Here is an 11,986-nt window from a genome sequence, read left to right on the forward strand (position 1 = left end):
TATATATATATATATATATATATATATATATATATATATATATGCAGGAAAATACAGTTAAATTCAGAATTGCTCTGCAAATATACTATAATTTTATATATATATATATATATATATATATATATATATATATATATATATATATATATATATATATATATATATATATATATGAAAAAGAGAGGCACTTGTGAAAGAAGGACCCTTGACAATGTAAAATGCAACAGCCAGTTTTGTGCTTTTCCTCGGCAGGGAACTGGCTCCTTTTGAGACATTTGTCATAACCGGACCATCCTGGCTGAAGTTATGACCAAATGTTAGGCTTTCGTCCACGCCAGTCCCCAAAAAACTGCAAACCATCCAGCCCAGATGGACACAGGAGAAAGCTCCCCAACCGACTTCAGATTAAGTTCAAGAGAATCCAGATGTGTGCCGCTAGTGCATTTGTTAATTTCTCCCTTCGATCACATTAGAACTGCCACCCCAGCTTAGGAAGGGTTATTCTGGGGGGAGGGGAGGGCACCCAGAAAGGGTCCCTAAAGTCTGCCCTCATATGCTTTTGTACAGCCGCCATCTTATCAGCCTACTTTAACAGCTCCCTGCAAACTCATTTGCTAGACAGTTATCCCCTCACTCCTCTCGGCTGTCACAGAGGCATGACCTCTTGCTATCCTTTACCACGGGGGGGGGGGAATAAGTGCCACGTTAGACAGGGCCAACCTTGTCCAGGTGGTGTCATTTTTATGGGGCTGACCCAGGAATTCACCCCCCTTTTTTGCCCCAAACGGCGCTAAGATCGAGCAAGATTTGGCCATCTTTCCTAGCCCAACCCAAAGGGCCCATTTAGGAGTCTACAACAGGAAACCTCTGGGAAAAATTGATCTTAAACAGACTTTGTACAAAGCAGTTAAGGACAAACCTGCTTTTCGCATGGCCGTAGGAGTTGGCTCCCCCGTTCCCGCCCTGTTCCTCTCTCACGGCATCAAGTGCCGGACCCCGACACCCATCAGTAGGGAGTGCTGCCCTCCCACTCCACGAGATACTCCACTTTTCCCTCTGGGCTGATCCTCCGAGCCAACACTTGATATTTCTCCCCGCAAATCAGCCGGCCGGTGGCTCCGAAGTAGCTGCTGATGGAGGACTGGAGGTGAGAGAGGGATAAGTCATCCTCGCTCAAGCTCTCCAGAGTCTGGCAGTCAATGGCGTTGTCCAGGCGATCCGAACTGCTAGCAGGCTCGCTGCCCTCCGAGGAGCAGCCGGGGACAAGTTGACGAAGATGCTCGGAGGATTTCTGCTTGGCGGGCTCAAGCGCCGCGTAGGTTTTGGCGGAGAGTTTGCGCTTCCGGCTCCCGACGTTTGTCCTGCCGAAAGAGGATAAGGGAAAAACAAAAAAACAAAAACAGGTTTCTTAGGGCGGTGTGGCGTGAGGCCGACCAGTGGTTTTGGAAAGCAGAGCCGTGGTTGCTAAGGATGTAAAATTGTGCAGGGTGAGGGAAAGGGTTGGCTGTGCGCGTCTGCGTCTCTCTCTTTCTCTCCCTCCCTCTCCCTCCGTGTGTGTGTGTGTGTGTGTGTGTGTGTGTGTGTGTGTTTTGCAAAGGTCTGCAGGCAGGGAAACTTAGAATGGGAAAAGAGACAATGTCATCTATATTATTTATTATTATTATTTATTAAATTTTTATAATAATAATAACCTATATGAAAAACAAGGAATGATGAAAGTAATCTAACCTGTCTGAGCAGAGGGTTGGACTAGAAGACCTCCAAGGTCCCTTCCAGCTATTCTATTCTATTCTATTCTATTCTATTCTATTCTATTCTATTCTATTCTATTCTATTCTATTCTATTCTATTCTATTCTATTCCATTCTATTCCATTCCATTCCATTCTATTCCATTTTCTATCCTATCCTATCCTATCCTATCCTATCCTATCCTATCCTATCCTATCCTATCCTATCCTATCCCATTCCATTCTACATTCATTCTGTTCTGTTCTATTCTATTCTATTCTATTCAGGGACTTAGTAATCAGTATATATTTATGACAGTTGTAACGTCCTGGGGTGGTACAATCGCTACCTGCAACCTTCCCAATGAGCTTCCGATGAGCAAAATCAACAGGGGATGACACCAGATTTGTTTAACGACCATGCGATTCACTTAACAACGGCAGTGATTCGCTTAACAGCCTGGGCCCAAAAAGTCATGAAATTAACCCAGACATGTCAAACTCAGGATAGGTTGTGCGACATCAAAAGAGAAGCATTTTCAACTTATAAAGGACTAAGGTCACCTTGATTCACAGGACAGACTCGTTGAGGCCGAGCCCGACGTGCTGGCAGCATCCATAGAATCCACGTCGGAGAGACCCGAGCTTATGCTAGAAACGGGGGAGGATAGACGGTACCCAGTTAGGTTTATGCCAATGGTACGTTGCTGTTTGTGTGCAGATGTTTCATTGCCCAACTAGGTGATATCATCAGGGCTAGAAGGACTGAAAAGCAACCCCTGCTCCCTTACAGCACTGATGATGTTACCTAGTTTGGCACTGAAACGTCTGCAAGAAAACAGCCAAGCTCAGAGAGCATCAAGGACCCCATAGTCTTCTTCTCCTCCTCCTCCAAACCCCACTCCCTTCTAGCACTGATGATGTTACCTAGCTGGGTCATGAAACGTCTGCAAGAAAACCACCCAGCTCAGAGAGCACCAAGGACTAAAATAAAATAAAATAAAATAAAATAAATGAGCCATTTCCTTTAGATCGGAGTAATTTCAGTGGCAAGTTGGTGACCCAGATCTTTGGCATTCCATAACTACTGTTCAGGATCACCCAAAGTTGGATGTCTAGCTGATCAGCCGATTTTATCCAAAATTCATGAAATGAGGGGTCCTTGGTGCTCTGTGAGCTAGGATGCTTTCCCGCAGGACATTTCATTACCCACTGCTTACACTGAGGATGTTACCTAGTTGGGTCATGAAACGTCTGCAAGAAAACAACTAAGCTTAGAGAGCGCCAAGGACCCCACACTCCTCCTCCTCCTCCTCCTCCTCCTCCCTGACAACCCCACTCCCTTCTAGCACTGAGGAAGTTACCTAGTTGGGTCATGAAACGTCTGCAAGAAAACAACTAAGCTTAGAGAGCGCCAAGGACCCCATCCTCCTCCTCCTCCTCTTCCTCCTCCTCCTCCTCCTCCCTGACAACCCCACTCCCTTCTAGCACTGAGGATGTTACCTACTTTGGGTAATGCAACGTCTGCAAGAAAGCAACTAAAGCTCAGAGAGCTTCAAGGACCGCTCAGAAATGGATCTTTTTTTATCTACAAGGGCTGGAATCGGGTCACCGCACTAAGGCAGAGGTGCATTACCTTTTGAGACTCTGGATTTCATCCAGCGAGAAATCAAAGATGCAGGCCAGGTGGTGGTTAGTGCTCCAGGCTGAGGCAAAATCACTCTATGGCAGGAAGGAAACAAGACCGGGGAGGGGGGCGGCACGGGGGAACAGCCGTTATTCAGCATCCTCAAGAGGGATAATAATTTCCCCACAATCCTCTCCCAGCCTCGCAAGGAATTTGGAGGCAATTCCCCACAGCTCTTTTTTTTTCTTCCCCAAGCCCATCATTTTTATTTATTTATTTATTTTTGCAAACTGACACTTGGAATAGCATCCTCCAAGAGGAATTTGGGCCTTTTCCTTCTCCGTTCGTGCTGGGATTCGTGAGGCAGCAAACTGGAAAGGAAGGAAGGAAGGTGGGGGGGGGGAGAAAGGAGAAGGAATCAGACCGGTGGCGCAAAGAACAAAGGGGGAAACAAACTTGAAAGCTCAAGCCAAGCGCCTCCGCTCCCTTCGACAGACCTGCTTTTGTAGGTGTGTTTGCATTTCCCCTTTTTCTTTGGCTCGCTCAGTCCTGCAAGCTTGTCCGGGAGGATTTTGCTGGGAGGATATGGGGGGACTCGGACCCGCAGGCGAAAGATGCATTTCTTTTTCTTGATTTCCCTCCCGCACACGAACCTGAAAAGCCACCGAGACAATCTAGCATCTTGGTTGGATGGGAAAAAAAAAAAGAAACGTCCGCAAGAAAACCACCAAGGACCCCACAATCCTGTTCCCAAACCCCCCTCCCTTCTAGCACTGATGATCTTCCCTAGTTGGGTCATGAAATGTCTGCAAGAAAACCACCCAGCTCAGAGAGCACCAAGGACCCCACAATCCTCTTCCCAAACCCCCCTCCCTTCTAGCACTGATGATCTTCCCCAGTTGGGTCATGAAATGTCTGCAAGAAAACCACCCAGCTCAGAGAGCACCAAGGACCCCACACTCTTCTCCTCCTCCTCCTCCCACACTTCCTTCTAGCACTGATGATGTCACCTAGTTGGGTCATGAAACGTCTGCAAGAAAACAAGCTCAGAGAGCGCCAAGGATGCCACAGTCCTCCTCCTCCTCCTCTCCACAAATCCCACTCCCTTCTAGCACTGATGATGTTACCTAGTTGGGTCATGAAACGTCTGCAAGAAAACCACCCAGCTCAGAGAGCACTGAGGACCCCACAACTCAACCCTGAGCTACAACTATCCTCTTCTACCCAGTCAGCTGAATCTTTACACCGCTTGGGAGAAGAGATTGTTTTAGGCTCACCTGCTTTTGTAGCTGTTTAGTGCATCCAGAAGGAGAGGACCTCGTTCTGCCACAGGAGTTGCGGCCAACTGGGGGAGGAGATTTTTTTAAAAGGCAAAATTAGCCCCAAATTAGCTTTCCACACCCATCCAGCGTCCACAATCCTTCCCTAATCTTCTGTGGAATTTCGTGGGTCCATTTTTGCTTGTCCCAGCTTTTTGCTTTTAGGTGTTGGGGAAGAAGGGGGAAAAACTTGGGAGAACTTACTTTGCCCACCTCAAGATCCCGGTCAACCCTTTTCTCACACACACACACACACACACACACACACACACACACCCCGTACCTTGCCAAGCTGAAAGTGGTCCCAGCGGTGATTGACGAAGGCCAAAATTTCCTCAAAGTTGAAATACTTCTTCTTACTTTGCACGCCCAGGTTGTAGAGGGCAAGGTGCACGACGTCCACCCTGTGTGTTTGTGTGTGTGTGTGTGTGTGTGTGTGTGTTCGAAAAACAAAGGAGACAATGACCTTCCCGTTGAGGGAAAGGATTGCAGGAGAGAGGGGGCAATTTTTATAGCATAAGGGGAAGGCATGGGGAATAGCATTCTCTGATGGCCGGATCTTTCTTTCTTTGAATTTGTTTTGTATGCCTCCATAAAAATCTCCCCCTCCTATTTTTCTTCCTCCTCCTCCTCCTCTTCCCATATCTCTCATCCCACCTCCTTCTCCTATTTCTCATCCTCCTCCTCCTCCTCCTATTTCTCATCTTCTTCTTCCTCCTCATCTCTTCTCCTTTTTCTCATCTCTTCCTCCTCCTCCTCCTCCTCCTCATTTCTCATAATATAATAATAATAATAATAATAATAATAATAATAATAATAATAATAATAATAATAATAATAATAATAATAAAATAATAATAATAACAACAACAATAACAACAAGCCATACAGTTCATAAAGGTCTATACAGCAAAAAACCTTTGGACAGCATACGAGAACTGCTGCGTTCCTTATATCACACAATTGTCCCTTTCTCTTCAACTCTTGTTTTCTCAAATTAAGGCAGGCGTGAAGCCCTGCCATTCCAAACATTTCCTGCTCCAGCGTAACATTTCCAAACAACGACGCTAAAAAAACGACAAGAACACCACCCCCCACCCCATCCCTAGCTTTCTGGAGGAGGCCGTTCTTATTGGCTCTTGTAATCCAGAAGCCGGAATCCAGAAGCCAACTTTCAAAAACTTAGCAGTGCCAGGCTGAGAACGGAGAAAGTTCTTTATGGCGTAACGTGGTTTGCTAATTCTTCTTTCCCACCCGCCCCCCAAGGGCTAAGTGGTGCCTGTTTGCAATAAGACACGGTGAATGGGAATCTTTTTATTCAGGGGGTGGGGGTCGGGGTGGGGGAAAGCAGGCCTTACCATCTTAAAGGCAAGCGTTTGAGATACTCGGGTCCCTGATTACACACCGTGCAGTAGAAAATATAAAATCTGGAAGACGCGCAAGAGGGAAAAAAAACAGGCTCTGATTATTCATTTTCGAGGTGTGCAAGAACTGGAATCAGCTTCCCGCCCCCCCACCCCACCCCCTCCAGCTGCTGCCGCCTTCGGTAGGGGCTGGACTACAAAACCCTTCCTCCTCAACCAACAGCAGACTCGGGCCGCACCTACCGATCTCCAAAGAGCATGGGGTAGTTCAGGCACTGCATGCAAGCTTCGTGAAACCACTGGCAACAGTGGAGGCACTGCAGCATCTTCAGGTACCATCTGAGCAGGAAACGGGAAGACAGGGTTATTCGGTAGCATCCAGTCCTCGTTTAGCGACTGTCTCCGACAGCGACTACGGGCAGGTACGGGGGGGGCGAGGAAAAAAGTGAGCTTCAGGGCCAACCATGCCATCTGCCACCTTCGCAAGGCTGCAAAGCCAAGGGAGAGCTGTCTGGCTTAGCAGCCGTTTCACTGAACGACCGAATTGCTCGCTAAATGAGGACAGCCTCAGTCTATCTTGATTTCTAAGCTGTTGCTGGAAAAAAAATAAATAATACTCTGAAACAGAATTGAGCTTCAAGCTGAGAAAGCCCCCTGCCCAACTCGGCATTTGGGGAGGGGGGGGGGGGTGTTTCCCTTTTTGCCAATCGAGGCTCCTATTATTCAGAGCAGAGATGTCCAAACATGGCAGCTTTTTTAAGACTCGTGGACTTCAGTCCCCAGAATTCCTCGGCCGGCTGGGGAATTCTGGGAGCTGAAGCCGCGAGCTTTGATCTATGTACCCTTCAGCCCTTAATATCCGCCCCCCCTCAGGATCGGTTTCTCTCAGGGTAGGAGGGAAGAGGCCAAAGGAATGGCTTCAACCCCTGCCCTGTTTTTAAACAAGGGATTGTTTGCACTTCTCGGAGAGGGATTTAAAAGCAGTGGCCTCCAGCGGCCAAACTTTTAAAAACGGAAATATTTCCATCCCTTGGACCGGTTTGAAACAGCCGCCTTCCAGCTGCCGAAGCTCACGGCCGTGTTTGAAAAGGTGGGGTCGCCTATACCCCTCGGAGGGGAATTTAAAAGCCGTTGCCTCCAGCTGCCAAAGCTCAGGGCTGTGTTTTTTTTGTTTTTATAAAGGGAAATATCTGCATCCCTTGGGGATGCCTCCAGCTGCTAAAGCTCTCCCCACTGCCACCCCCCTCTTGCACGCTTAAGTGATTCCCCCCACCCACACACTCACACCGAACACCCTCATCATCCCCAGCCGAACGTACTCGCCGGGACCACCACAGTAGCAGTAACACTGCTGCTGGTTCGTCCTGTGCAAGGAATCCCATTGCAGCTGCTCCGGGTTATAGCACGGGACCATCTTGATCATCTGCAGGGTGCGGGCGATGGCGCCCTTGCGCAAGGCGCCCCCTTTCTGGGGAAGCAACAAGCAACAGTCTTTACGTGGCCCGCGCGAGCCGTTCCTGCCTTCTTCTTTTATCTATTAGTCAAAGCGTGGCAGTCTTTTCTTTTTAAAAAAAAAAATAAATAAAAATTATCTGCTAACCAGGTCTCTGTGGGAATCCAAGTGGAAAAGATCCTGGATGGATCCTCTGCAGATCTGTGCTTTGCACAGTGTCCACCTTTCGTGGTGTTTTTTTTTTGCTGTTGTTTATGTTTATATTTATTGGATTTATATACCGCCCTTCTCCCGAAGGACTCGGGGCGGTGTACAGGGCAGTTGAGCTCCGGACGGCTCCCAACCTTCGCTCTTTCCGCCGTGACCTGAAGACTTGGTTGTTTGAACAGGCCGGCCTGGACTAAGGGTTTGAGTTTATTTTAACTATTTATAGTTAGGGCTAATTAATTTAATTTTCTTTTTAACTTTTGTATGTTGCATTTTATTGCCCCCTGAGTCCTTTGGGAGAAGGGCGGTATAGAAATTTAATAAAATAAATAAATAAATAAATTAAAACACAATATACAACATACAATATACAAAGTTAAAAATAAATTAAATTAAATTAGCCCTAACAAATAAAACACATTCTAAAAATTTTAAATTTAAAATCCCAATCCCTCAGTCCAGGCCGGCAAGCTCAAATAGCCAAGTCTTCAGGTCGCGGCGAAAAGAGCGAAGGTCGGGAGCCATCCGGAGCTCAACAGGGAGCTGGTTCCAGAAGGCAGGAGCGCCCACAGAGAAGGCTCTCCCCCTGGGGGCCGCCAGTCGGCATTCCCTGGCCGACGGCACCCTGAGGAGGCCCTCTCTGTGGGAGCGCACAGGACAATGGGAAGTTGACGCCGGCAAAAGGTGCTCCCGTAAATAATCCGGACCCATGCCATTTATTTATTTATTTGATTTGATTTGTATACCGCCCTTCTCCCGAAGGACTCAGGGCAGTGAACAGGGACATAAATATCCAAATGCCCAAATACAGAAATTGAAAACAAATTAAACCCTAGTGCCCAAATGCAGAAGATAAATTACATTAAAATAAATAAAATTAAGATAAATTGCATTTAGGGCTTTATAGGTCATCACCAGCACCTTTGAAACTCCTTAGGGTTCCCCTCCCCCACCCCCGCAGGAATAGCAACCAGGAAAAAACCTCTTGGTGCGCCACTCACCCTCACAGCTAGTACAAAAATACATCTCCGGCAAAACCAGGGGGTCACCAGGGACTCTTCAAGGCTCCCCACCAGAGGAATATGGCACTGTTGGTGGTAACCTGAGGAGGGGGAAACAGAAGTTTTTTAAGCTTCGATGCAGGAGAATCGACGACGCTACCAATAACCCCATTCCGGGTCAATACAAGTCACGGATGATGTTAGCTAGTTGGTCATAAAACATCTGCAAGAAAACCACCAGAGAGCATTGTTTTGCCCCCTCTTCCTCCTCCTCCTCCTCCTCCACTCCGCAAACCCCACTCCCTTCTAGCACTGATGATGTTCCCTAGTTGGGTCATGAAACGTATACAAGGAAACCACCAGTCACAAAGAGCGCCAAGGATCCCACAGTCCTCCTCTTCCTCCACTCCGCAAACCCCACTCCCTTCTAGCACTGATGATGTTCCCTAGTTGGGCCATGAAATGTCTGCAAGGAAGCCACCATGCTCAGAGAGCACCGAGGATCTCTGAGTCTTCCTCCTCCTCCTCCTCCTCCTCCACTCCGCAAACCCCATACTCTCTTCTAACACTGATGATGTTCCCTATTTGGGTCATGAAAGGTCCGCAGGAGAACCACCCAGCTCGGAGAGCACCGAGGACCCCCCAGTTCAACCCTGAGCTACCAATAACCTATGGGCAACACAAGTCATTTGCAAATCAACGAGCTCAAAAGAGGTTGGGGTTGAAACAAATCGCGCCCCTTTTACTCAAAGCCTTCTCGTGCTGTTCTTACCCTTCCTGAAAGGTTTCAGGGGTGCCCCCCCCCCTTCCTCTTCGGAAACCAAACGGGAGGTTTTGAGCAAGAAATGGGGTTTGGGGGTGGGGCGAAAACGTCTGGCCTCTGGACACTTCCGCCAAAGGAAGAACGGCTCCTTCAAATGTCCAAGAGTCATTTTGAACTCAAGATGGAAATGGTTTTGAGCGTTAAACTTTTTTTTTTTTTGCCCACCACCACGCCCGAGAGGGTACATCCCATCCTCACCCACTGCAGAGAAACAACAGCGCGGACGATCCAGGCCCACCCAAAACCAGGATAGAGGAACAGCTGGAGAACGTTCTCACCAACGCCACACTTCCCGCAGATCAAGATCTCATTCAGAGGCTCCGATCTCTTCTCCAGGCAGATGTTGCATTCCGGCTGTTCGCTGGGGACGCCAGCTAGAAAGCAGGAAGGGAGGGGGGAGAAAATGCGGGAGGGGAGAAAGAAATCTGATAAGCCCGATCCGGATGTAGAATTGTAACCCAAGCCATCTGAAGGGCGAATCGGTGGAAGCAAATCCATCAGAATACGTGGATAATTCATGTTTTCCAACTGCCAATCAGTCATAGATGTGATTTTTCTTTTTTTTGGGGGGGGGGAAGATAGCTTTCCTCAGGCTGGTTAACTCCTTGCAGCCGGGCTGACTGCAAAGGAAGCCAGGTTTTGCTCTCCGTTATTCAAAAGAGGGTAAGGGCGCTGCAGACACGCCTCTAAGGCACCTATTTCCAAGGTGGTCTAGCTCACCCCACCTCTCCCCTGCAAGATTCTAGTCCTCTTTCATTTCATCAGCCCTCTGCCTCAGGAGCATCTGAAAACTCTTGAGGATTTCCCCAAGGACACCAAGAGGCCGGAAACGTTCACGCACCGTGCTGGATATCCTTCCAAAGCACCCAATATTTGGAGTTATCTTCAAAGATCACCAGGCAACTTTGCTTAGCCTCACTCACCTGTAAATGCAGGAAGGGAAGGGGGGGGAAAGAAATGCAGAACACAGAGCTCAGATGGCAAAGTCGGAGTAATCCCAGCCTCTGATCTTGATTCCTCCAAGACGGAGTTCTGCGTTCTGCGTTCTGAGGCCACGCCCGAGTGCAAAACACGAAGCTGGGGTTCCCTCAACATCCTAAAGCGATGGGCTCTCCACACCACCACATGGGCTAACTTAACATGTTCTGTAGGAGAAAAAAAAAACCTCCCAAATTTTAATTGTCCGAGGACGTCTCCGTGGTCATGTGGCCGGCATGACTAGACGCCAAAGGCGCATGGAGCGCTGTTACCTTCCCACCGTAGTGGCCCCTATTTTTCTACTTGCATTTTTACGTGCTTTCGAACTGCTAGGTTGGCAGAAGCTGGGACGAGTAACAGGCACTCACTCTGTTACGCGGCACTCGGGATTCGACCCGCCAAACTGCCGACCTTCTGATCGACAAGCTCAAGTGTCCCAACCCACTGAGCCACCGCGTCCCTATATATATATATATATATATATATATTTTGAAGAAGGCCGGGAGATGAGAAAGGGAAAAGGAGAAAGTTTTTATTTACTCTCTTAATCTTCCCAAGATAATAAAGTCCATCAGTCCAACGGCACAAGACATACTGTCCTTCGGACAATTTAGCCATCAGCTCCCGCCGGCTGTCGCGAGTTCTGGCTATCCAATCTGCCATCGATTGCTGCAGGTGTCCGAGGGCTGCATAAGTGCACCCAGGGTCAGAGGTCGCCATGCTCCTGGGCTAGAGAGAGAAAAGAGAGAGAGAGAGAGAAAAAAGAAGATATTATTTCTAAAAATGCACGGCTACGATTAACACCAAGACACCAAGCGCTCTCACTTCACGTTCTTGATCTGGCGGTTTTAAGGCAACGGGAAATTAACATTTGGAGCAGGCAGATTTCCTTCCGCTGAATTAAATTAAAGCCGTGCAATTCCCAGGCTTTAAGATCCGGCTGCAAAGCATCTTCGGGAGACCAGAACTGAACCGAAACACTGCACAGCCTCAAGTTTTGAGTGACATTCAAGAAGCTGGAAACTTCAATGCTGACCCAAGAGAGTTCTAAGGCAACCAATTCGCCAAAGTCAGAAAACCACCCGCTCTCGGCTGTATCATGCAATTCCTGTAAGGTCCTTTGTACACCCGGGAAATGTGTACCCAGCCTGGTGGAAGGGCCAGCTGGGCAAAAAACGCCTGGCCGCTGGAAACCACATCTGGCTGGATTCCGCCCCTTAACGTCTGTTGCTGGAGGTAAGAAAGGAAGGAAGATGTTCCAGTACGCTAAGTAGCAAGGATCCCCTTTGCCAAAGTCTATTTTTGGCCTCCAGTTCTTGGCAGCCTCTGATCCATGTCGAGATTGTGGCATTCCAACCTCTGAGCAAGCAGCTGTGTCACACGGAAAACATCCTAGGTCACTTCCAAAGCTTTTTATTGCACAATTCAGGGAGTCACCGTTTCTGGTCATCAGAATGAGCAGGAAGCTCGGGAATGGGCTCAAAT

General features: G+C 48.1%; 1 protein-coding gene across 1 annotated transcript; it reads right to left on the reverse strand.

Moving 5' to 3' along the window:
• Positions 1 to 1,006: 1,006 nt before the first annotated feature.
• On the reverse strand, positions 1,007 to 11,221 carry PHF19 (PHD finger protein 19; the record flags this gene model as incomplete). Its single annotated transcript, XM_083374937.1, has 14 exons — positions 1,007 to 1,361; positions 2,294 to 2,380; positions 3,366 to 3,451; positions 3,652 to 3,727; positions 3,854 to 4,009; positions 4,634 to 4,701; positions 4,959 to 5,079; positions 6,034 to 6,102; positions 6,283 to 6,378; positions 7,359 to 7,507; positions 8,701 to 8,801; positions 9,802 to 9,897; positions 10,365 to 10,446; positions 11,042 to 11,221. 14 exons carry the CDS (start codon positions 11,219 to 11,221, stop codon positions 1,007 to 1,009), a joined length of 1,722 nt encoding a protein of 573 aa, XP_083231063.1.
• Positions 11,222 to 11,986: the final 765 nt, after the last annotated feature.

The sequence above is a fragment of the Vipera ursinii genome (assembly GCF_947247035.1).
Source record: "Vipera ursinii genome assembly, chromosome: 16".
NCBI classification, from domain to species: Eukaryota; Metazoa; Chordata; class Lepidosauria; order Squamata; family Viperidae; genus Vipera; species Vipera ursinii.